The following is a 25552-nucleotide window of genomic DNA, read 5'->3' as shown; positions in this document are numbered from 1 at the left end:
TGTAAGCTCCTTGAGGGTGCCTCGCTATCTCTGGAACCTCAGTAGCCCACTCATTACTAGTGCCAAGAGGTACTGGATTGTTGAGTGAAAGCTGTTCAACATAAAATGTGAGAAGAAAAACAATCATGCTGATTTTTGAGTTTACTAGGAACAACCAAACCCAAAGCCCTGTAATGCAAGGATTAAATCGCTTCCTGTGCCAGCCCTTTCTAGTGATAGTGGGATGGAAGAGCCTTTAAAGGAAAAGCTGCCCTACTGCCACGGCCTTTCCTGCCCCCTGGACCAGCCACCCCTCGGCAATGTCTATCTCTTGACCTTCACCAGCTGCTTTTCTTATGGCCTCCTGCGGTCGTTTCAAGGCCCAGGACTCTGCCACCCTCTGGCGGCCAAGGAGAGCAGCTCAGCCCTGAATATTTGTCGTGGTGAATTTCCAAAGATACTCAATCCAACAGAGCAAAGACGTTTCAAAAAAACCACCTGTCCATGTGCCAGGTGCTGGGATACAAAGAGGACTAAAACTCAGTTCTTGCCCTTGAGAAGCTTCTGGTCAAGGCAGGGGGTGGAAGCGGGTGGGAATCTGCCCATTTGTTTATTTCTTTCACAAATATTTGTTGAGCACCTCCTGTGCACCAAATACAGTAAACAAGACAGATGTGGCTCCCACCTTTATGGAACACAAATTCTGGTGTGTGTTTTAAGCCCATAGACAATACATGTAAATAGTGATAACAGCTATGAATTAAACAAGCAGCTAAGGAGCTAGAGGATGCCTGGGGTGGGGGTGACACCAGGAGAATGGTCTGGAGCCGAGTTCTAGTGACAGGAAGGCGCCAGCACGCCGAGGGGACGGCAGAGGTGCTGGAGGAGGGGATGAGCTTACTGGGCTTGGAAACAAGCTTGGTGGGGCTGCAGCTTCAAGACGGGCGGAGAGTGATGGGAGAAAGCAGGCGGCCGTGGCAGGGCCTGTTCAAGGAGGACCCGAGAGTCAGTCTTTATTCTGTGTGCAAAGGGACGGTACTAGAGGATTTTAGGCTAAGGGAGAACATACGTTGACATAACATGGACTTGGTGGAGAAGAAGGTAAGCAAGACAGGCTGTGGGAGCCCAGGGGAGGGGCGAGTAGCCCAGCCTGGGGGCCAGGGAGGGGGTTATAGGTTGAATCGTGTCCCCAGAAAGGTATGCTCAAGTCCTCTAAATGTGACCTGTTTTGGAAACAAGGTCTTTGCAGATGTGATCGAGTTGAGATGAGATTGTGCTGGAGTGAGGTGGATGCTGATCCAAAAGGAACCATGTCCTTACAAGAAGAGGATTGTGTGATCTGTGCATCTTAAAAAAAAAAAAAAAATCCCTCACCCAGAAAAATAAATAAATAAATAAATAAAATAGAAGAGGAACTACTGGCTAAGCAGAAGCTAGGCAGAGGCAAGGAAGGAGTCTTCCCTAGAACCTTCTGGGGGAGTGCCGCCCTGCTGGCACCTTGATTTTGGCCTTCTGGCCTCCAGAGCTGTGAAAGAATAAATGTCAGTTGATTTAAGCCACCCAGTTTGTGGCGCTTTGTTATGGCACCCCCAGGAAATGAGGACAGAGGACTTCCTGCGTGAAGTGTATTAGTCATCTACTGCTGCATAACAAGTTGCCCCCAAAACTCAGTAGCTCAAATCAGTAATATTTATCTCACCCAGATTCTGTGGGTCGGCACTTTGGGAGCAGCGGCGCTCCGCTTTCTGGCCTGGGGTCTGCAACGAGGCTGCGGTCAGGACGTCGGTGGGTCGCCGCCATCTGAAGTCTCCTGGGGCTGGGGACAAACATCCACGTTGGCGCCCTCAGCTGCGTGGCGGGTTGGCGCTAGCTGGCAGGTTGCCTTAGTTCCCCTCCCTGGAGCTGCTCGCGTGCCCTCAGAAGATGGCGGCTGGCTTCCCTGAGAATGAGGGATTCCAGGGGGAGCCAAGGCAGAGCTCCGACGTCTTTGTTATCTAGCCTCGGAAGTCACACCGTCCTCTTTGTGGTGTCTTATTGGTTACTCAGGTCAGTCCTACCCATGGCGGGAGGGGTCTGCTCATGGGCGAGACACTGGGGGCCATCTTGGTGCTGATTTCCACAGAAGGAACCTGATCTGAGTTTTAAAGGCTGAGTAGAAATTAGGTGAAGAAGTTAGGAAAGGTGTTTCAAGTGGGATGAGCCACAGCACAGAGGTGCCAAACGATTACTAGAGCCGGGAGAGCAGGGCTCAGCAACCCTTTTCTGTACGTGGCCTAGAGGAATTACTTTAGGCTCTGGGGTCTGCACAGCCTCAGTTGCATGAGAGCACCCAGGCAACATGTAAGTGAGCGGGCAAAGCGGTGAGCCAATAAAACTTTATTGACAAAGACAGGCAGCAGCCCAGATTGGGCCCACAGGTTACAGTTTGCAAACCTGCGGAAGAGGGTGAGGGGAGAGGAGGGAGCCGTCCAGCTCACGGTGAGCAGGACCTCAGGAGGAAACCCAGGCTCTCTCTGCCCAGTCCCGAGAGTTGCCTCTTGAAGGCTGCCCTTGCTCATCTGAACCAGACCTGAATTTTCCCGAGTGCGATTGGTCCACAGACTCCCACGCCAGGGTGGGCAAGTTGGCGTGTACGTGGGAAATCCTGTAACGGTCCATGGGGTATTGTTATTTAATTACACAGTCCTGGAGATAAATCTTGGCTCTACCACCAGCAGTCTGAGCTCTCTGAGCCTCTATTTGCTAATCTGAAAAGTGGGAATGAGGACAGCTGGCTTGCAAGAGTAGATGTGAGCTTTAAATGAGGTGCCTTAAGAAAAGCCCCTAGGGCAGGGCTCGGCATAGAGTAGGTACTCAATAAGTATTGGTCCACTTCCTTTTCCCCAAGGAAATGGGGGGAAGCGGACTTGGCCCAGTGGTTAGGGCATCCGTCTACCACACGGGAGGTCCGCGGTTCAAACCCCGGGCCTCCTTGACCCGTGTGGAGCTGGCCCATGCACAGTGCCGATGCGCGCAAGGGGTGCCTTGCCACGCAGGGGTGTCCCCCAGGTAGGGGAGCCCCACGCGCAAGGAGTGCCTCCCTTAAGGAGAGCCAGGGGAGCCCCACGCGCAAGGAGTGCCTCCCTTAAGGAGAGCCGCCCAGCGCAAAAGAAAGTGCAGCCTGCCCAGGAATGGCGCCGCACACACGGAGAGCTGACACAGCAAGATGATGCAACAAAAAGAAACACAGATTCCTGTGCCGCTGACGACAACAGAAGCGGACAAAGAAAAACACGGAGCAAATAGACACAGAGAATAGACAACTGGGGCTGGGGCAGGGGCTGGGGAGGGCTGGGGCAGGGGGAGAGAAATAAATAAATCTTTAAAAAAAATGGGGTCACTGCTGTCTGTACTTCAACAGTGGACAATAAAAAGCTTCAGTCCCAGCTCTAAATTGTTGGTGTCAACATCCAGGGCCGTTTGGATGGCCCGGGCCTGGGGCATCGGCAATGTGGCGCAAAACCCTCTCTCCGAGGTCAAACCTCGGGCGGGTGCCGAGCAGGGCAGACCCTAAGGGCACACATCACCCAGGGCGGGTGGTGGTCAGCTCTGGCCTGGCGCTCTTTTGCAGCCTGGAAGGGTGCCACGACCCGACTCGTCCGTTCAATTCCGGCTGCTGGGTGGGGATCAGACTGTGGGGAAGGCTGGCACCCACCGCCCACGTCTCCTTTCAAGGTCTTAAGATATCTGTACGGCTCTGCCCCGGCCCCTTCCGGTTAGTGTGGGCCTTTAATTTTTGTCCCTGTCCAGTCCATCAGGCCATTAGGAGGTGAGGACAACTCACAGTCCGCCTTTCTCCAAGCCACGAGGTGGACGGGCCGGCCACGCCCCCGCCCGCGCCGGCCACGCCCTTTCTCCCGGATTCGGCCCTGACGGTCGCCCCGCCCCTTTCAGCGAGGCCCCGCCCTCCCGCGAGGCCCCGCCCCCGCGAGGACCCGCTGTGTCTGGTGGGCGCCGGCAGGAGGCGCCAGCGCACAGCCCGCGTCTTCTAGCCGGGTGGCTCCACCCCTCCCCCTGAGGCCACGCCCCCTGGTGAGGCTCCCGCCCCGCCCCTCGAGGCTTCCTTGAGCGCCGGTAGGTGGCACCAGCAGACAGCCCGCCTCTTTTCGCCCGTCGGCCCCGCCCCCCGAGGCCCCGCCCCGTCCGTTGGGCGCCGGCAGGAGGCGCCGAGCTCGGCGCTTGCCTCGACGCTCGGGGTCCCCGCCCGGCCCGGCTGGCAGCGCGCGTGGGCGCCGCGCGGGAGGTGAGCGCGGGGGCGCGCGGGGGGCGAGGGGCTCTCCGGGCCGGTGTGCTCGCGGCTCCGCGGCCGGCAGGGCCCGGGGGGCGTGGGGCCGCGGGGCGCGCACCCCTCGATTCCCAGCGGCGAGCGGGGGGGGGGGGGGGGGGGGAAGGGGGGCGGGCTTGTTCGGTTGCCATGGGAACCGGCGGCTCACGCGCGGGAGGGCGAGCGCAGGCCGACGGCGGCCGAGCTGCGGGTTTCCCGGCGTGCGCTGCGACCCTGGATCCCGGCCACGGGCCGGGGACTCCCCGGGCCTCCGTTTCCCCGGGGGCCTTCTCGGGGGAGGCGGTCTCGCCGCGCGGGCTACCCGCGGGGAGCAGGGCACGAGGGGTCCGCGCGCTTTCCCACGCGCCTGGGCGCCGCGCCCGCACCCCACCATGCCGCCTCTGCCCACGACGCGCGCTTGCGCGCCGCCCCGAGTCTGGGGTCCCAGCTCTCCCAGCCCCCTTTCCAGCCCCTCGGAAGAAACTGCCTCCAAGAAAGGGGGTGCTACCCGCGGGCTCCGGGGAACGCCCCTCCTTCCAGTCCTCTTGCCCGGCAGCAGGGCGCCTGCCGAGCCGCTTCACCTGGGAAGTGTTTGATTAATCTGAATTGCCGAAAAGAATGTTCCAAGAGCAAGACTGCAGGTGTCTGCAGGTAGCACGGGCCACCTGGTCTGCGTCCCATAGGGGCAGAGCCGTTCGTCCAGTACCCGGCCTTTGATCCCCTTGGGAAGAAAGTCAGTCCCCTCCCCAGGGGCTGGCGTGCTAGAATTAAGCCCGATTAACTTGTTTGTGCCTTTGCTTGGCGCTGGAAGGATCGGGTTCCTGGAAGGTGGGGGCTGGCCAGCGCCTCCAAGTCTGCTCCCGTCTCCTCCTCTCCTGGTGGAAATCGTAATGGGTTCCACATTGTGGCTTTGGAACCGTGATGTCCCTCCACCCATTTCGTGAGTCCTGCGCTGACCTTGCTCACTGCGCCCGCTGGTGTGACCGGGCTTGTTTTTCATCCGAAACTGGACTCTTCCTTAAGGACGAGAGAAGGGTGTTGGGCAGACACCACCCCCCTCCCCGGGTTGTCTGGGCCACCCGTCTCTCTGCCGGTTGGCATGAGGGGAGAAGGGACCGAGCAGATGAGCAGAGGAGAAGGCAGGCCCCTTCCAGAAGAGCACATCTGGCTACCCAGAGCCGGCTAGTAGGATTTTCCTGCCCTCCCTTCGTGGTAGACGAACAGGCTGGAGCGTGTCCATTAGTGACGGTGCGTGGACATGTGCGGGCGCCCGGCAGCCCCTCCTCGGTGGCCACAGAGGGACGTGGCCTTAAGCGCTTTGTGAGACGCCCAGGCTAGATAAGGCGCTCTGTTTGTAGGGGATTCTGGGGGATTGAGGAGGAGGCTTTGGAGAGGAAGGAAGCGCGTCCTCTTCTCACCTCTTTCTTTGATAGTGCTGATGTGTTGTCAGGGACTCCAGCATGTGGGCTGGTGGCAAGGCGGGCCTGGCAAGGGCCCTTCGTGACACTCGGGAACTTTCCGCTCCAACCCCGCCCTTGGACAGCGCCTGCTAAGGCCCTGGGACGGCAGCTGGCAGTTTCGTGTTCATTAAAGCAGAATTGCACGAGCTTCAGATCTGGCAGGACCTGCACCCAGCCCTGGGGACCGGATGTCAGTGCGTGTCACCTCAGGGTTGGGACGTCCTGTTCTGACTCCGGGGCCCTTCTGCTTAGAGGTGGTCTCTGCAGTTTTCTGCGTTGTTTTAAAACACAGGCCCTACAGCATCTTAAGGCAGAGGCTTGGCAAGCTGCGAGCCCCCCAGTGGCAGGGACGCCCAGGAGGATGATCGCAGGCAGCGCCTGTTGAGGCCGGGCCTGAGAGGCTGCTGAGCCAGGGCTGGCTTGGGGGGCAGGGCCCGCAACTTTTGGGGTACTTCGTAAGCAATGGTTTAGGACCCCTTTGGAGTACTGATAGCAGAAGACTCGGGTCCAGGCTGGGAGTGGTTTGCAGCTGCTGGCGTGGCACGTGACCAGGGCCACACCTTGGCGTCCTCGCGGGGCGCTTCTCCGCATGTTAAGTCTTGGTCTTTGACAGGGCTGGGAGGGGGCTTGTGCCTGCTCTGGCCTCCAAGGACTCGGCAAGGCTCTGCAAATGTGGGGCGTAAAGCCTGGACGGGCCTGCTCCTTCAGGGCTGGCACTCGCTGTGCCAGGAAGCCTGTGTGCCCCGGGGCTGCCCGCTGAGCTGTTTCCAGGCAAGCACGTTTTCAGGAAGCCAGCGCACAGGCTATCTCGGCGTGGTGGATGGTGGGGCGGTGGGGGACAGCCAGGGGACGTGTCAGCCCCCACCCCCTGGGGCAGGTTCTGGGCCGACACATGGGGGCTGAGCCCGGAGTCACTCCTAGCAGCCCTGGTGGGGTGAGGGGCGCAGCAGGGTGTCAGCGTTGCCCAGGGGTTCATCCCTGGTGCGAGTGTTGGCGGCCTGGGCAGTGCCCGTGCTTACCTCCTGAGGGCCTGGTGGGGGCTCCCCGGTTCTCCCTCCTGGTCCCCTCCTTTCCAAAAGCCCCTTCCGCTGTGCAGGGCCGGGAGCGGGCTAAGGCCTGAGGGGTGCCCGCTGACCTCAGGCGGCGGGTGCCAGGCTGCTGGCAGGGCCTCCCCAAAAACAGCCTTTTCTCCTGGACGGCTCCGTCTGTGGTTTCCTTTTGGGGGAGAAGACGAGCAAAGACGTGGGGTGCAGCGCGGCATCCAGGAGTTGCTGGCGTGCGTGAGGCCTGCGGTTCTGCGCGGCAGGGGACTGGCTTCCATGCGCCCTGAGCCCGCAGAGCCCTGCGGGGGGCCGAGAAGACGCCTCCCTAGCTCGCTGCTTCCTGCACCGCTGGAGCCTCAGCTCTGCTTGTTTATTAATTTCCTTTTTTTTTTAAGAGCTGCGGTTTTCTGGCACCCCGGTCTTGCCAGGGCCATTCCTGCCCCCCTCTAAGTGAGCCTGCATGCCTCCAGCCTGCATGGAGGGGGGCTGCCCGCATTCCAGGTCTCTCCCCTCACCGGGGCTGGGGCAGCCCGTCGTGTCTGGTGGGCTGTCCTGTGCCCTCGTGCCGCCGTCCCAGAGAAGCGCCTGCTTTGGCCACGTCCCCCGGGAGTAGCCGGGGGCTTTTGCGTCTTGATTGTAGTCCTCGGAAACACTCCACTGCCTGAACCCCCGTGGGTGTGTGTGGGTGGCACTTCCTGGGTCCGGGGTGTGCGTGGGGGCTGCCCCCGAGCTGTGTTGCCCTCTCCTTGGGGTGTGACTCACCCCCGGCTGGGCGCTGGGTAACCCCGCGAGTGCAGCGACACTGGTCGCTGGTCACTTGGGCACCGGCCCTTGAGCATGTGGCGGTGCGGTCTCCGCAGAAGCCAGCTCCCATGGTGGTGCGTGGCTTACCTTTGGGTGACCCGGTCGTGGTCCCTTGCGGTGGCGCTCCTCGAAGGGCGCCCCGGCCCTGTCTCGCCTGCCCCTCCCCGGCGCCCTTAGCTGGGCGGTGTGCCCTGCCGAGAGCCGGCCCCGGGGCAGACCTGCGGGCGCCCTGGCCCTTGTCCAGCCCTGGGAGGGCCCCTCCAGGCGTCCTGGCCCGAGGCCCCCTGGGGGCACAGCACTCACCCGTCTTCTTTCCCCCCAGGACCCGCCTTTCCCTGCCTGGCGGAGCCTTGGTCCTGCCCGTGACGACGCTGCCACCATGTTTTACGGGACTCACTTCACCGTGTCTCCGCCCGCCAAAAGCAGGCTGAAGCGGCAGGGCCGGCTCCTGTCCAGCATGCTGTCCCGGACGCTGAGCTACAGGTGCCGGGACCTGGACGCCGCCTGCCCGGGCCTGGGCGCCGGGGACGACCCCGCCGAGCTCTCCACCCAGCTCTCAGCCCCGGGTGTCCTGAAGGTGTTCGGGGACAGCGTCTGCTCAGGCACCCACTATAAGAGCGTCCTGGCCACCGCCACCTCCAGCGCCCGGGAGCTGGTGCGGGAGGCCCTGGAGCGCTACGCCTTGGACCCCGCGCACGCCGGCCAGTACGTGCTGTGCGATGCCGTGGGCCAGGCCGGGGAGGCCGGGCAGCCGTGGCGCGCCGCGTGCTTCCGGGTGTTTGCGGACAACGAGAAGCCCCTCTTGATCCAGGAGTTCTGGAAGCCCCGGGAAGGCTTGTCCCGCAGGTTCGAGCTGAGGAAGAGGTCCGACGTGGACGAGCTGGCAGCCAGGGAGGTGGACACCGTCACCGCAGGTGAGAGGGCTGAGGCTCGGGGGGGCCGGGACCAGAGCGTGTCCGTCCTGCACGAGGGGCGGGGGTGGCGTCCTCCTCCAGGGCTCTTCAGAGACCACTCTTAGCTTTCCCGTACCTGCCTTTGCTGTCCTGGAAACTGCGGGGGCGCGCCTGCGGTGTGCGCTCGGGACGCGGGCACGCCTGCGGTGTGTGCACTCGGCACGTGGGCGTGCTGGCAGTTTGTGTACTTGGGATGCAGGCACACCCTGGCAGTTTGTGCTTCGGACGTGGGCATGCCTGCGATGTGTGCTCAGGACACGGGCACGCCTGCGGTGTGTGTGCTCAGGACGCGGGCACGCCTGCGGTGTGTGTGCTCAGGACGCGGGCACGCCTGCGGTGTGTGTGCTCAGGACATGGGCACGCCTGCGGTATGTGCGCTCGGGACGCGGGCACGCCTGCGGTGTGTGTGCTCGGGACGCGGGCGCACTTGCACATATTCCAGGACGTGGGCATGCTTGAGTGTATTCCAGGATGCAGGCACGCCTGCGGTGTGTGCCCAGGATGCGGGCACACCTGCAGTTTGCATGTGCTCTAGGACGTGAGCATGCCTGTGGTTTTTACTCCAAGACGCGGGCACGCCTGCGGAGTGTGCGCTCAGGACACGGGCACGCCTGCAGTTTGTGTGTGCTCCAGGATGCGGGCACGCCTGTGGTGTGTGCGCTCAGGATGCGGGCACACCTGCAGTTTGTGTGTGCTCCAGGATGCGGGCATGCCTGTGCTGTGTGCGCTCAGGGTGCAGCACGCCTGTGGATTTTGCTCTAGGATGTGGGCATGCCCTTGGTGTGTGCGCAGGGCGCAGCCGCAGTCCTTTCAGGCTCCTCCCATCCGGCGGTCTTTCAGGACCCGGGCTGCCCTCTTGTTCAGTCGGGGCACCGTCCAGCTCCTCGGCTGTCCTCTCCTGACCTGGAGAACTGCGTGCACCCGGCTTGGTGGGTTAGAGACCCCCACAGAACCCCTTCCTACCCGAGGAGCTGTGCGAATTAGACAGACAGTCGGGTGAGCAGATAACGGAGGAGCCGCCGGAGTCCAAAGCCCGAATGGCATTTGAGGGTGCTGTGGTTGGTGGAACAGCAGCTCTGGGGGTGCTGTGGGAGGTGGGGGTGGTTCTGAGGGCTGCCCCCAGGACTGACCCGCCAAGCTCCAGGATCAGGGTGCTTGCCGCTCACCCCAGGGCTCGGGCGGGTGCCACCCCTGCCTCGTCTGTGGTTGTGATTGAATAGGTGGAGGCGGTTGACGGTCTTAACGTGTACACGTGCTGGGGAAAACACGTTTTCTAAGACCAGGTGAGCCTTTGGAACGCCGTGGACACGCCTTAGAGCGGCCCTCTGTGTCCTCTAGGGAAGGTGGCGTGGATGAGAAAGGGCCCTGGCACATGTTGTCCAGAAGAGCGGGCGTTAGTGGCCTGACGAGACTGACACGTGGCCTCGTGGTATTTCAGGTCGAAGGGGCCGAGAGTGCCCCGGGGCCTGTCGCGTGCGGGGCCCGCCCTGGCTGTCCCGACAAGCCCCCGCGTGGGTCTGGGGTCAGGACTTGATGCAATTCAACCGTAACAGCCCACTCTGCCCCCCATTCATGTTCTTCCCACGTGCCAAATGCAGCCACCCCATCCCACTGTCCCCCGAGTCTCAGGTTCCGGGGCTGCCTAACAATGTACCACAAACGGGTGGTGGTGGTGGTGACAGCAGCAGGCGCTTCTCCTCCCGGCCCTGGGGGCCTCGAGGCCATGGTGCATGTGGCCCCCCAAGGCTCCGGGCCCTTCCTGCCCCGCCGGGCCCGGCAGCTGCTGCCATCCTTGGGCACCAGCCCTGCCCCGCTCTTGTCCGTCCCTCCACGTGGTGGCGTCCCTCTGCCTGTCTGTGCCCAAGTTCCCTCCTAACGAGGTTGCCCATCGCATCGGGGCTGCCTGGTCTGCGCGACCTCATCCCACCACACCTTCTGCAGAGGTCAGGGCGCAGCTCAGGGCGCAGCCTGCCTCCCCGAGGGGCGTGGCTCACCCCAGGGCACAAGAGAGCAGGACGGCAGGCTGGTTGGACCTGGGGCCCCCACAGGTGGCGCTGCGCAGTGGAGTGGCCTCTGCGGTACCTTAGGTAGGTTTTGTTGCTTCCTTTGGCCTCGGTTTCCTGATCTGGACAATGGGGAGAGTAATGTCCTTGTCCCAGAGCCCTGCGAGGCTTGACAAAGGCACGTGTGTGACGCATTCAGCACGGCGCCCGGCAGCCTGTGCTGTCTGCTCTCGGTCACGTCAGCTCGCAGGGGGGCTCGTCCGTTCTGTGCTCAGATGGGCAGGGCATGGGTGCGGCCCCCAGGGTCCTTGCCCCGGTTTAGAATCGCCAGCACGTGGCGGCCGTGAAGAGCAGGCCCCGGGCCGTGAAGAGCAGGCCTGCTGGGAGCTGGTCTTGAAGGCCCCGGGCTGAGCACCCCTCGAGCCTGCCCCCGGCTGCCCCGCCCCCACGGGCCTGCACCCTGGGGTCTCCTTTCCTTCCTGCTCCGACCTCCTCGTGGTCCCTTCCACCGCTCGTCCTGGAGGACCTGCTGCGAGGTCCCACAAGCCAGCCGGAGAGGGACGCCGGGACCCTGCAGCCACGGGCCTCTGATGTGAGGCGCAGACCCCGGCCGCTCCTCTGCCCTGGGCAGGACGGGGCCTCGTCTGCAAGGGCTGCGCCGAGCAGGGGCGCGGAGGGGCTGCCGATCACCAGCGGCCTGGGCGCGCGCCATGCTGCTGTCCGGGTGGGCCCGGGCCCGTGGCCTCGCCACCGCCGCCGCGGGTCCCCGTGGCAGGAGGCCAGAGTCCGTCCTTGGCTGCGCGGCCCCTTCGCGTTGCTCCTGGGTTAGCCGAGGGGGAGAGACGGCTCCTGGCCACAGCCTGTGCGACTCGGGGGCAGCGTTCCAAACCCTCCAACAAGGACTCCTTTATCCCGACCAGTTTACCGACACTTGTGGGCCAAGAAGCAGGGGCGCGGCTGCCGGGGCAGGGCTCGGCCCCTTCCTGCTGACCGTCTCCTCTGGCCAGGTGCTCTGGTGGCGGCGGAGCGCCATCAGAGCCCGCAGAGGGCTGCCCAGCTGTGCGGAAAGCCTGCCAGCTTTCATCTGTGGGCGCTCATGGGGCCTCGGCGTTGAGTCCGCGGAGTGCCCGGCCCTGCAGATACGAGAGTGGACGCGCCACGCTCGGCTTGCAGTCCGCGGTGAGCTGAAGAGGACCCTGGAAACGGACCCCGGAGGATTCCGTCCTGCTCAAGGCAGAGCCCGGCAGGGGTCGGGTGTGCCGGCAAGTCGGGGGCCCCCGCCGATGTGTGGAGCTGTGGGCACAAGAGCGCACTCGCTCCCCCAGGCCACGTGCACGTGCATGCTCGCACTCCCCCCAGCCCCCGTGCTCACACTCACCCTCTGCACACACTCAGGCACACTCTGAATCAGTCTTCATGCGTAGGTCGTGATCCAGCCCTTCTGTGGACTTGGAGCTGGCCTTGGCACGTACTCCAAAGGCGCTTCTGAGATTTCCTCATGGAACTGCTGTGGAAGGAGGCAAGCGGGAGTTGAGCCCCGGCCTACCAGGGCTGCTGGCTGCCCCGCGGCAGCCTGGGAGGCGCGAGAAGAGCCGCCGTGCTGCTGACCTGCCCGCCCAGCGCCTGGCGTGCCCGGCACTTGGAGGCGCTCCTTCGGAAGCCCTGGGAGGGCTGATGGAGGAAGCGCCTTCGTCAGGCCCAGCTCCCGCGCAGGGCCACCTGCTTAGGGGGAGGACGTGGGGAGAGGGCTGGGAGGGCGCCTGCGACCGCGGGCTGACCGGGGTCCGGCTGCAGCCGCCCTTTGTGGGCGTGGGCCCCTCCCGGCTGTCCCCCAGCCTTCCCCCTGCTCCGGGCCTGGTGTTGACGGGGGCGAGTGGGGCTCTGGTCTTCGAGCGTCTGTCCCCAGTCTTCTGTCGCCGTCCCTTGCATCACTCACGGCAAAGCCGCGGGTCTCAACCTCGACTGGACTAGGCAGGCCCCGGGCCCAGAGCCCACGGCGGCCCTTGTGTGCCGCGACTCCTGACCCTGTGACTTCCTGTCCACGGCCCTCCTGTGGCACGGCGAGGGTATTTTCTTCCCCTACGGATCTGGTTTTTCAGTTGCTCTCATCTTAGGAGGAAGGAGGTGATCTGGATAGTTTTTTTTTTATTGTTATCCAGGAATATCTGAGTAAGCCTTTTGCCTCCTGAGTAAGACTTCCTTTTGAGCGTATTCTCAGTGTTAGACTAATTGTAAAGATGTTTGTTTTGTTGGGGGTTTGGTTAGAAACAAAAACACCCCAAAGCCTTTTTTTCCCAGTCTAAAACCGGAAAAGTAATTGACCTTGTAAAGACATCAGTTGGCCTTTGGAAAAGGACGTTGCGTGCTTGGTTGATGGCAGCTGGTCTCATCACCGCAGGCTGTTTCTGAATTGAGGATCTCTCCTCCCAGAGGCAGTGTCAGGAGGAAGGGGAACGCCGGCGCTCCTGGAGCTGGGGTCCCCACTGCACCTCACGGGCAGACTTGGGAGACAGCACTGAGGAAGCCTCTAGAGCTGTGTAAGCAGCCATACGGGAGCTATTTAGAGTTGAAAACAGAACTCCTGGGTGGGGGGGCGTCAAGGCGGTCAGGTGTCATAACTGACATAAAACTATTAGAAAGGTATAAAACTATTAGAAAGACATAAAATGTAAAGGAGCTGGCAAAAGTACGGCACGTGCCTATGGCCGGAAAGGGTTTTAGTCCGTTTAGGGAAGAGGGGTGTGCCTGCGGCACAGCCTCGGGGACGTCCCCTGCCGGGGGGATGCCTGAGGGGTGTGGGCTGAAGGGTGTCCCCCCAGAGGTCTACCTGGCACCCTGAACGTGGCCTTTGGTAGAAATGGGGTCTCTGCAGACGTAGTGAGGTAAGGACCGAGGCGAGGTTGCTGGGTTAGGGTGGCCCTGGCATCCTCCTAAGAAGAGGGGGCGGCCCCAGGACCCAGACGGCCGGGGGCAGCGGAGGAGGCAGATTGGGGAAGCGCCTGGAAATCGAGGAACGAACGCCAAGGATGGCCGCCGCCGCCTGAAGGCAGGTGAAGGCAGGACAGCGGCTGGGGGCAGGCCTCCCCTCGGGGCCACCGGAGGGACCGGCCCTGCCCACACTTGACCGAGTCCTGCGCTCTGGCACCGTGAGGGGATGCAGGCCGCCGTGGGTGGTGCTTTGTTACAGCAGCCGGAGGAGACCGAGGCGGGTGAATCGGAGGTTCTCGGCCCTCGTGCTCTGGGGTCCAAGTGTCAAGTGCTTGCTTTTCCTGGGCATTCTGCCCAAAATTGGGACCCTGAAAGTGGAGAGTGTATTTTTATGGTTGTCATTAATAACTAATGATGGGTTTTATAAACCCATCACTTAACACACTCATATTTTTAAAAACTACTTTACAGCTTCATTGAAAATTTAAATTTCTACAAATACATATATATGTATTTTAAAAAATCATTTCACCATTTGCTATCTAGTTAGTGTAAACTAATCAACCCCTTCTGGATTTCTTTTTGCATTGTTCCAAATTTCAAAATCATGAGTCAGTCTATCCAAAAGTTGTCTCCAAACAGGAAGACATAAAAGTAAAACTTTGAATGGCTAAATGGAAATAGAGACCTTACTTTTCCAGTCAGCAATGTGCAGCCTTTCCTAGAGATTTTAACGTGTTAACTATGTTGGTATTAACATTTAAACCATGTTAATAAGTGTTGGTTGTCAACCAGTGACTTATAAGCCAACTTTTAAAAAGGGGGGGTGTTTGCAAGCATGTTACGTAGTAGCTCATGCTTGGAACCTGGCTGGGGAGCGCCAGGCCAGGGGCCTTTTGTGAAAGGGTGAAGTGGCGGCGGCGGTGGCTGGGCTCAGGCCGGAGCACAGATTCAAGTCGAGGCAGAGCACACGCAGCCAAGGGGCCCCTCACCTCTTCTGCGCCATCCCTGCGCAGCTGAGGGCACCCACACCGCTGCGTGAGAAAGACGCGCGGCTGGAGACACGCACCGACGCACGCTTGGGTCCCCTTCTGCAGCCTGGTGATGTTTTGTGTGTAGGACAGAACCGAGGCGGCTGCCGCGCTCTGCGGGCCTGTGGGGGTTTGGGGGGTGGAGAACGCCCCACAAGTGGTGCAGAAGGCATTTCGCAAGTGGTGTTGAGATACCTGGCTTCAGCAAGAAGGAGAGAAAGAAAATTGGATCCAAGTGGATTAAAGACCTAAATGGCAAAGGTAATTATACATCCAAAAGAAAAATGTCGTGAATAAGGCCTAAAAAGCAGAAACCATATGGGGGAAGGGGAGATGGATTTGACACTACCAGAATTTGAAATTTCTGTTCCACAAAGGGCACTGTAGATAAAATTAAAAGATAGGCGACATGCTGTTTGCAATAGCTGAAACTGAGGAGATGAAGCTAGAATGAAATAAGCTTCTGATGATCAGCAAGAAAAAGACAATCAATAGGAAAAAAATGAACCTCACGCACGGGGGCAGTTTGCGGGAGGTGAAACCTTAATGGTAGGGAGCATCAGAAGAGATGGTCAGCCTCACTGGTGGCCCAGCACGTGGCTGACCAGCTGCTGGGGACGCCGGGGAATTGGGGGTGTGAGCCCCTTCGCCTCTCTAGTAGACGTCAAGGAAGAAGGGGCTGTGAGGGGCCGGCCAGTCCGCTGTCCACGTGGCGTTGATCATCTCAAAAGCAAACATGCGTTTCCCTCGAGGAACAGAGCAGCGAGTTCAAGTCAAGGTTATGGAAGTTGGCCTCTCGGTTTTGTGGCCACAGACTGAGGACTCACCCAGGCGGCCGGCCCACCAGTTTGGGAGGTGTGAGAGCGGAGCGAATGCAGCACAAGCTTTGTTCTGCTTTTCCCTTTTCTCTCTCTCGCTTGCTCTTTAAACCTGGCAGCATGCCGTGGTGGGTCAGAGCATCATTTTGTTTTTCCATTTCCCTTCTGCCCCCAGGCACCCCCACTGAGTACGTCACGAGGACCATTCCAGTTCACCTTCCTGTATCCAGATGCCTAGGTATCCTTGAGACTGAAACAGTGCTGCGTCGTGGTACCTTTAGTTTCCACACCTGGGGCCTCGCCTGGCTTCTGTTTCCATTCCCTTAGGTTTGTAAGATCTGCCAGGGCACTACACGTAAATCCAGTTCACTGCTTCTGCCCACAGCCTAGTTTCCACCATCTGCATGGCTCACAGGGCCCGGCCTGGTCCCCTCATCACGGGCACTCGAGTTGCATCCAGCTTCTTCCAGCACATACCAGGGCACATGAACCTCTCACGGGCCTGTGCAGAGTTTTCGGAGGTATTCTCCAGGAGCAAAGTCGCTGGGTTGAAGGGTAAATGTACACTTGATTTCTGTCTAGAGTGGCTGCCCTGCCAAGGGCCTGCCTCTTCGCGTGACTCTTCCACCTCTTCAGCCACTGAGTGTGAGCCCCTGACCTACAGGAAGTGTCCTCTGGGAACACTTTCAAATCCAAGATGTCACAGCAAGGCAGAGTGCTCGAGTCACACGGCCATAGAAGCTTTCCGCGGCCATCTTGTGTAAGTGGCTGTGAGAGAGTGAGCCGTTAAATAATTTTTTTTTCAGTGGTTACAGTGTGTAGATTTGAGAACGTCCCATGACTGATCAAAACTCAGGGTCTTCTGGATATTGACTTGCCAGTGACTTGAAGGAGAAAGGATTTTCATTTTTGTTCTCAATTTTTCCTTCATCCATTAGCAAATATTTATTGAATGGCTACTGTGTATTAGACGTGTGGCCAGGTGCTGGATATATTGCAGTGGACAAAACAAATAGGCCATATTCTCATGAAGCTAATAGTATAGTGGGGAATCAGTGCAGTTACTCTTAAGACATGCAAATACAAACTGTGACGTGCACTATGAGAGAAAAGTACAGGTGCTAGTTAGGGACATTTTCTCTGAGGAGGCAAAACTGAAGGCATTGAGCCAGTGAAGGGCAGTGGGCAGCTGGTGGGGCAGGAAGAGATCTGTGCGCCCAGGGTGCAGCATTGTGCACATACCCGGGGATGGAAGAGAAAGATGCACATTCCAGGTCCTGAAAGAAGGCCATTGTGACCCAACCCGGAGGGAGAAAGTTGTGGGAGGCGAGGCTGGGGTTGGGGAAAAAAAGTTCGGCCTCGGTCTTGTTGGCTGTGCTGAGTGTTTGGAATTTCAGACTAAGCATAATGGGGAGCTATTGAAGGGGTCAAAAGACCACTTTGGCTCCGAGATGGAGAATACTTTGAGGTCAGTTAGGTTATTGTAGAAGTCTAGGTGGGAGTTGATGATGGCCTGGGCTAGGATAGTGTGGATACATGTGGCGAGAAGTGGGTGGCTTCTGAATATATTTAGGAGGTTGGAGCAATGGGATTTGGATACAGATTGGATGCTGAAGATGAGAAAGAGGTATCAGGAATGACTGCTGGGTTTCTGGTATAAGCAGTTGGGTAGATGGATATAACATTTGCTAAAGGGGAACCATGGAAAGAAGCAAATTATGAAGGAGAGAGTTCTCCTCAGACTGTTAAGTTTCAGACATCCAAATGTTGGTGTGAAATAGGCAGATAAAATGGGATCTGGAGTTCAGAGGAAAGCCTGAGCTGATCATCAGGATTTAAGGTCATCTGTACATAGGTGCTATGTGAAGCCGTGGAAATTGATAGATTACTTAGGTTGTGAGTGTGCATATAAGGAGGAGAAGTGAGGGCTCAGTTAAAAACAAGCAACTCCAACCAGTCAGAGATGTTCAAGATGACACAGAGTGTGGTGTTGTGGAGGTCAAGCTAAGGCTCCTGTAGGTCAGAAAAGATGTTGACCATTGTGTCTGCCGGATTGAGCAACATGGACATCCTGTAGTCCTGATTGATAGCAGTTGTGCTAGAATGTTGACAGTGTAAGCCATATTGAAATGGGTTGGAAAATAGATATTTATATTTTTAAGCAATATGTGGCATTAGTTATCCTGGAAAGATCTTTCTATATAAAGTACCTAGAAATGCTGGATGAAATGCAGCAAATCTCCTTCTAAATGCACGGCTGAGTGGCCAGGAAAATCCCTCAGGGCGCAGATAGGGGGAAGGGACCTTAAGACCAGAGCTGATTCTGAGACTATAAATTCCCTGGAGACGTTTGCCTAGTCTTGATAGTCAAGAAATTTTTGTTTAGCAAAGCTGCCCAGGAGAGACACATAAGGCCTTACAACCTTAAAAGGTAGGAAGTTGGAGCTGAGAATCCCTGAAATGTAGTTGGAAGCCTTGAAAGTCAACCCATTCAATGAAAAAATAGAATAGGAAAAATCTGCTGCCAGGTAAAAGGAGATAGACAAGGAATATTATCTTCCTCAACTTGGACTTTGACATGTGTTTGGGGTTCAAAATTGTTCTGCTTCCATGATCTGGATAATCCCTAGATATGAAATGAACTTCAGGCCATCACTTGGCAGTGCACAACTGTCTTGTGGAAACAAAGCTTATCTCTTTGGAAGGATACATCCTCAACATAGGCATCCCAAGCCTTGCCCAAAATGAGCTCACAAACCACAATTACAAAACACTTGAAGTAATGCCACTCTAAATGAGTTAGTAGAAAATAAACTATAGAATTAGATTCTCAAGGACATGAGGAATTGGAATAGAAAATATTAAATATGTTTACCATGCTTACAGAAATAATAGGTAGAAAGAAAACATGAGAAAAGAATAAAATATCACCCAAAAAGGCAGGGAAGAGTTGGGAAAAACCCAGCTAGTACTCCTAATACTGAAAAATATATTTAATGGATACGTGAATGGATGGATTGGATAACAGACTAAATACAGCTAAAGAAAGAATTAGTGAACTGAGAGGTAGATCTGGTATTACTCAGAAAGAAACACAGATTAAGAGTCCTGGAACAGAATGAAAAGGTCTGTCACATATTTAAATGAAGAGTCAAGAGAAGGTAGAGAGGATATGTTGCAAGAGATAATGCCTGAGAATTTTCCAGTTTGTGAAATAAAAGTCATGAATCTTCAGGTAACCCATATGAGATAAACGAATTTTCCCCCAACCCAGAATGGCAGAACTTCAGAGCACTAAGGAGAGAAATTTTTAAAGCTGCGGAAACAACAACAAAAAGGCAGAAGGACAGATTAGCCGGATGGTAGACTTCTCAACAGCAAGGAAAAGCCAATAGTGTCTTCAAAGCATGGGGGAGGGGTTGGGGTGGGGGACATAACTGTCACTGTAGAATTACAGTCCTCACTTAATTATCATCCTGGAATCCCGGAATGGGGGGGGGAGAGGCAAAAGAAAGCAGAAGTAGAGGTGATTTTCTGCCCAGAAACTCTGAGTTTGAAGGGATTTCTAAAGGGCGTACTTCAGGAGGAAGGCCAGATGAAGGTGGTCCCTGAAAGGCAGCAGGGACAAGCTGTAAGGAGAAATGGTGAGGAAAGAAATGCACGGGCAAGACGGAAAGCAGAAGCAACAACATCCGCCTGTCAGGGGAACCCCACCCCACCCGTCAGAAGCCAGCAGGGGAAGCCTGAGAGGGTGGGGGTGGGCAGGCACCTCGACCCCTTAAAACTACCACTCCCGTGAGGCCTTGCGGCGGGCCGGCGCGCAGGCGCCGCGGGGCGGGCGTGGCCCGTTCTAGAACGGCGGCGGCGGTGGCGGGGCGCCATGTTGGGACAAAGGGGAAGGAGGCGGAGCGCTTGAAGCGGCGGGAGCGGCGCGGAGCGGCCTTGGACCGGGGCCCGCGGGAGCCCGCTCCTCCCGCCTCGGCGGATCTTGAGCGGGGCGGCCGCCGCGGAGGCGGCGGAGGGGGGCGCCGCGAGCTGGAGCTGGAGCTGGCGGGGCCCGCGCTAGCGACGATGCCGTTTCCAGCCACGCCGCAGGGGTCACCACAGACGCCGCCGCCGCCGAAGCACTACGGCATTTCCTCCCCCATCAGTTTAGCCGCCCCCAAGGAGACTGACTGCGTACTTACCCAGAAATTAATCGAAACTCTGAAGCCCTTCGGGGTTTTCGAAGAGGAAGAGGAACTGCAGCGCAGGATTTTAATTTTGGAAAAATTAAATAACCTGGTGAAGGAGTGGATACGAGAAATCAGCCAAAGCAAGAGTCTTCCACAATCTGTAATTGAGAATGTCGGAGGGAAAATTTTTACATTTGGGTCTTACAGATTGGGAGTACACACCAAAGGTGCTGATATCGATGCGTTGTGTGTCGCGCCGAGACACGTTGACAGGAGCGACTTTTTCACCTCCTTCTATGATAAATTGAAAGCACAAGAAGAAGTGAAAGGTTTAAGGGCTGTTGAAGAGGCATTTGTACCAGTTATCAAACTGTGTTTTGACGGGATAGAGATCGATATTTTGTTTGCAGGATTAGCACTGCAGACTATTCCAGAAGACTTAGACCTGCGCGATGACAGTCTGCTTAAAAATTTAGATATTAGGTGCATCAGAAGTCTTAATGGTTGCCGGGTAACCGATGAAATTTTACATCTAGTTCCAAACATTGACAACTTCAGGTTAACTCTGAGAGCTGTCAAACTGTGGGCCAAATGCCACAACATCTATTCCAATATATTAGGTTTCCTCGGAGGTGTTTCCTGGGCTATGCTAGTAGCAAGAACTTGCCAGCTTTACCCAAATGCAGTAGCATCAACTCTTGTCCGTAAGTTTTTTTTGGTGTTTTCTGAGTGGGAATGGCCCAGTCCAGTACTACTGAAAGAGCCAGAAGAACGGAATCTTAATTTGCCTGTCTGGGACCCAAGGGTAAACCCCAGCGATAGGTACCATCTTATGCCTATAATCACTCCGGCATACCCGCAGCAGAACTCCACGTACAACGTGTCCATCTCCACACGGATGGTCATGGTTGAGGAATTTAAACAAGGCCTTGCTCTCACACATGAAATTTTGCTGAACAAGGTAGAGTGGTCCAAACTTTTTGAGGCTCCCAACTTCTTTCAAAAGTATAAGCATTATATTGTACTTCTAGCAAGTGCACCAACTGAAAAGCAGCATCTCGAATGGGTGGGCTTGGTGGAGTCAAAAATCCGAATCCTTGTTGGAAGCTTGGAGAAGAATGAATTTATTACGCTGGCACATGTGAATCCCCAGTCGTTTCCAGCACCTAAAGAAAATCCTGACAAGGAAGAATTTCGTACCATGTGGGTGATTGGGTTAGTGTTAAAAAAGCCAGAAAACTCTGGAATCCTCAATATCGATCTCACCTATGATATTCAGTCTTTCACAGATACGGTTTATAGGCAAGCAGTAAACAGCAAGATGTTTGAAATGGATATGAAAATTGCTGCCATGCATTTAAGAAGAAAGGAGCTTCATCAGCTACTACCTAATCATGTGCTTCAGAAAAAGAAAACACTTCCAGCAGAAGGTGTCAGGTTGACAGATTTAAGCGGTCGCCCTGATGTGATGGTGGATGGCCGTCACTGTATGCCTGGGCCACCTCCTAGTGCTGTGAAGACCAGTCCACTGGCGAGCAGTGGCAATCCTCCAGTTGTACCGGCAGCATCTGTGAGTAGCAGCCATGCTGCGGAAGTTTCCATGCCACAGGTAAATTCCAGTGAAAGCTCCGGGGGTGCCTTAAGTGAAAGCATTCCCCAGACTGCTGTACAGCTGGCCATTTCTCCACCACCAGGGCCCATGATTGCCAGCGTTGTTTCCTCCATTAGTCTGGTAAACCATCCACCCAGACCTTCAGGAAACGCAGCAACAACAATACCAAATCCTTTAGTGGGAGTCTAGAGGACATCCTCACCTTGTGTAGAGGAAGGGACCAAGGAAACCAAAGCAAAAGAGGAACTGCTCAGTAAAGAGACAAGTACAACTCAATCAGCAGCTATTCAGACTGCAGCTTCTCTGTTGGCCTCTTAGAAAACATCCAGTTCGGACTTTTGTGATATCCCTCACTGCTCTCCCTGCAAATCCTGTTCCTGTTATCAAGAATTCAATAAAACTGAGATTGAACTGATAAAAAAGAACTTCAAGGGTCTATACACAGTATATGCCTACTCAATCAGTGCTCTCCAAATGCTAAGCAAAGAGAATGGAGGATCTCAGACTAGACCCGATCCAAACTAGATATAAGGCCATTTGGTAACTTCCCCTACGGTGGTAATCTTGATCAGAAGTCCGGGTTAGTATGTGACACTAGAAGTGCTATTATTAACACGTCGATTATTCACTTATTGGTCTTAAAAGACTGCTACCCTGAGAGAGAGAGAGAGAGAGAGAGAATCCCTCCAGTTATATTTGTAGCCATGACTGACATCGGGACTGAATTTGTGTTTGAGGCATTGTTGGGAAATTTGCAATACAAACAGGTGTTAAGAGTGCTACATGCTAATGATGTGCTTTTATGTATATTTTTTATTAGTGGAATTTTCAGCTCGATGGTTTTTTTTCCCTAAAGAGTTTTCACCATTAACCTTCAAATCAGAGAATGCTAAAAGTACATCTAGTTCAGTCCCTATGAGGTAGCTATAACCCTTTAAGAGGAAATGTCAGCTCCTAGGGTATATATTTGACCTTGAAAGGATAGTCTTTGGTCTTGCTGAAACATGATTAAGAAGTGATACATTAGTTTTATTTTTCTAGACTTGTTTTAGTGTGCATACAATCAGCGATCAAACAGCACATATTTTCTTTGAGCTATCAAAGCTCCGTATTCTCTTGCCCTTAGTCATTTGTCTTAACGTGAAAAGCTTTTTGCCTTCCTTTCTTTGCTCATATGCACAAAGACACGTTTGTATGTTGTTTTGTTTAAAAAACCCTGAATGTTTGTACCTTCTTAACCATGACGTGAAGCCAGCAATCCAGTGGCCACATGCCCAGAACACTACATTTTGGTGCCATGGCTGACTCCTAAAAGTAATGCCTGTGAAACCTACTGGTCTGTGCTAGCCGTTTGACTTCTGCTTAGAAGTTTTGTATGCGCCACAGAACTTCCGCTTATGGTAAAGTTAATTTTCCATTTTAAACATATAGGCAGTTGTCTCCCAGAATTTTAAGCCAACTTTTATTTTTAAACAGTTCATGAAAATTCATCAGTAAATTATACAAGAGAAACACATAATTTTCAACAAGCACTGGACATCTAGTCAAAGATAAAACTTGCTCATTTTATCCTTTCAAAAGGTCAGAATTTCTTTTTTAAGTAAATAAAAAGATACCTCATCAGTAAGCAGCAGAACTTCCATTTTTAGGAAACTTGAGGGGTGCCAGATAGAGATGGATGAAACCTTGGTCCTTTTTGATCTGGACAGGAAACCTAAGGGAGTTTTCCAGTGAGCCAGGTTCCAACCCTCCTGCCCCATCGTGTTCCTTTCTTCCCTGTGTGCTTCTCTCATGGTAAACTGTAATTACTTTAACTCTTCCCTTTCCTTCCAGATCAATTTTCCAAGTTGGAACATAGTCGTCTTCCTTTTCGTCTGTGCTGTAATTAAGACTTTGTGTTTGGCCCGACTCTCTGATGTCTGGTATACAATATTTTTTTGCCCACATCTTTGCCCTGCGCAGTTTCCTTCTCCTTCCGCCACAATAGTAAGATCAGGTCAAGCATAGAAGGTGGCTGTGATTTTTGAGTAGCTCTGATCGTTAGATTGAAATGGCCCATTTTGTTTCCACATTGGGGGACAGATTATATTAAGTGTTTCATGTAACCACACCTGCTTTAACAAGCTGGAAACTTGGAACTTTAAAAATTCTTAGTTTTTATTACCTGAATATCAGATTTTCTCCCCTTGCTTGATGTATGTAGTGTCTCATGACTGGCCTTTGCTTTGGTTTGTAATATCTGCACTCGTATTTTTCAAGTGCAATTTTGAAAACGATGTTATTTCTCCACTAAGAATGCAATAAAAACAAATAGCAAGCAAAGAGGTGAAACTTCTTTGACAATAAAAACATTTAAATTGGGGAGGTGGCTTGATAAGTGTTCTTAACTTGTTCAGGAGGAGAATAGAGACACTGAGCTTTTTGACTTAATTGAATCTAGAGCACATGTTATTGTAACAGGGCAAAACACTGAAATGTTCAAATATCAAATCAATAAAAGTAAAAAATGGGATTAGAAGATATAAATCCAAAAGGAGGCAGAAGAGAAAGAGGGGACAAAACAAAAAAATAGGGTAAAAAGAAAGTACAATTTAAGATGGCAGAAATGAAACCAGTCATATCTGTTACCACAATACATGGACCAAACTTCCTGATTAAAAGACAGCGATTGTCAGATTCCATGAAATAACAAAGTCCAGCTGTATCCTATTCTATTTACAAGACACACACCCAGAATGTAAGGACATAAAAGTCAAATAATGGAAAAAGATACATAATGAATAGAAAGCTGACATAGTAACGAAGTCATTAAAACATTTCAAAGCAGAACTAATTACTAGGGATAAAAGTAATTATTGCAGTGGTGATAGAAGAAATAATGCATCAGGAAAATAGAACAATTGAAAACTTGTTTGTACCTAACACATCAGCCTTGACATACAATAACAAAGCAAAGATGAGTAGAAACTACCAAATTGGTCATTATTGTAGATTTTAAAACCACTCTTTTATTAACTGATATAAGCAGACAAAAAAATGGGAGGCAAACAAATTTTTAACAGTTAATAATCTAGTGCAGGGTTTGGCAAGCTTTTTCTGTAAAGGGCCAGAGGGTGAATATTTTCAGCTTTTGAGGCCAGATGGTCTTTGTTGGAACTACTCAGCTCTGCTTTTATAGAGTGGAAGTGGCCGGAGACAGTCCGGGACCAAATGGCCAGGGCTGGGTTTGTCCGCCACCCACCTCCCCGCTGTTGTCTGTCATGTGGTAGAACTCCCTGTCCAACACTGTAGCACACACTGTTAGTAAGCATTGGGCATTGTGGTGGTTTGAAGCAGTATGTATCCCGGAAAAACATGTTCTTCAATTTAATCCATTCCTGTGGGTGTGAACCCATCATAAGTTGGCCTTTCTGATGAGGTGACTTCAGTTACGGTGTGGCCCCGGGAGCCGGGTTGGGTCTTAATCCGGTTACTGGAGTCATTAGAGAATGAAACTCAGAAAGCAACAGATGGAGCAGCCAGAAGCTGAAGTCATGGGAGCCCTGGAGAGAAGGGAAGACCAGGAGATGGCACCATGAGCACTGCCCTTTGACGGGAGCCGGGGACCGCTGGCAGCCAGCCCCAGACGCCTCAGTCTCCGGGGGAGAGCATCGCCTTTATGATGGCTTGATTTGGACATTTTCTTGGCCTCAAAACTGTGAGCTGATGAATTTCCATTGTTTAACCGGACCCATTTCCTGGTATTTGCTTAAGCGGCCAAGGAAGCTAACAGGCAAGGACCGAAGTGAACCACATGCTAGACCATCAGGTCAGTTTCAACCCGTGTGACAGTGTAGCCTCGGGCATGTTCTCTGACTACAAACAGGAAGATGGAATCAGTGACAAATACAATAGAGGAGAATTTCCTAGAGACACAAAAGAGCTCAAACCATAAAGGAAGAGGTTGATACAATTAAGCGATTCTGTTCATCACGATATCATAAAGTGAAAAACAGGCCACATGCTGGGAGGAGATATTTGCCACACATAGAACTGACAAAGGATTGCGATCTAGACTATGTTAAGGATATTTAATAAATCTGTTGAAAAAGACTGAACAACCCAATATGAAATGGGCAAAACAAAGGCATAGGTAGGCATTTCACAGAACAAATAGGAATGGCCCAGCAATTTGAAGGAATGCTCAATTTTGTTAGTAATAAGGAAAATACAAATTAAGACCACAGAGAGAGAATCATTAACAAAATAAGGTCCCACAGTGAGGACGAGGAGCAGCCAGAACTCTGGCCCAGTGTGGACGGAAGAGCCAGTTGTTTTGAGGCTCTGGTGAACAGTTGGGGCCTGTCTGGTAGAGCTGTCACGCCTGGGAGATCTCTGCAGTGCGATCGTCCTGCTCCGCTAGCACGCCGTGGGCTCAGCAGGGCTTCCCCTGACCGACCCCGT

At 54.5% G+C, this 25552-nt stretch overlaps 2 protein-coding genes across 4 annotated transcripts in view; both read left to right on the top strand.

The window, feature by feature from the left end:
- Positions 1 to 4183: 4183 nt before the first annotated feature.
- Positions 4184 to 25552, top strand: part of RADIL (Rap associating with DIL domain) — a 79238-nt gene continuing 57869 nt past the window's right edge. For all 3 annotated transcript variants that reach the window (XM_058285728.1, XM_058285729.1, XM_058285726.1), the window contains exons 1-2: positions 4184 to 4261; positions 7912 to 8503. In XM_058285728.1, the coding sequence (XP_058141711.1) occupies positions 7969 to 8503 (535 nt within the window). In that variant the 5' untranslated portion in view covers positions 4184 to 4261; positions 7912 to 7968. The remainder of the gene's footprint in view (positions 4262 to 7911; positions 8504 to 25552) is intronic.
- Positions 19307 to 24219, top strand: PAPOLB (poly(A) polymerase beta). The gene is given in 2 exon segments (XM_023587534.3): positions 19307 to 21238; positions 21240 to 24219. Coding segments are annotated over 2 exon segments (1893 nt in total). The 5' UTR covers positions 19307 to 19393; the 3' UTR covers positions 21288 to 24219.

This window comes from Dasypus novemcinctus, chromosome 23, assembly GCF_030445035.2.
Source record: "Dasypus novemcinctus isolate mDasNov1 chromosome 23, mDasNov1.1.hap2, whole genome shotgun sequence".
Lineage (NCBI taxonomy): Eukaryota > Metazoa > Chordata > Mammalia > Cingulata > Dasypodidae > Dasypus > Dasypus novemcinctus.
This window is presented reverse-complemented; position numbering and strand designations above follow the sequence as displayed.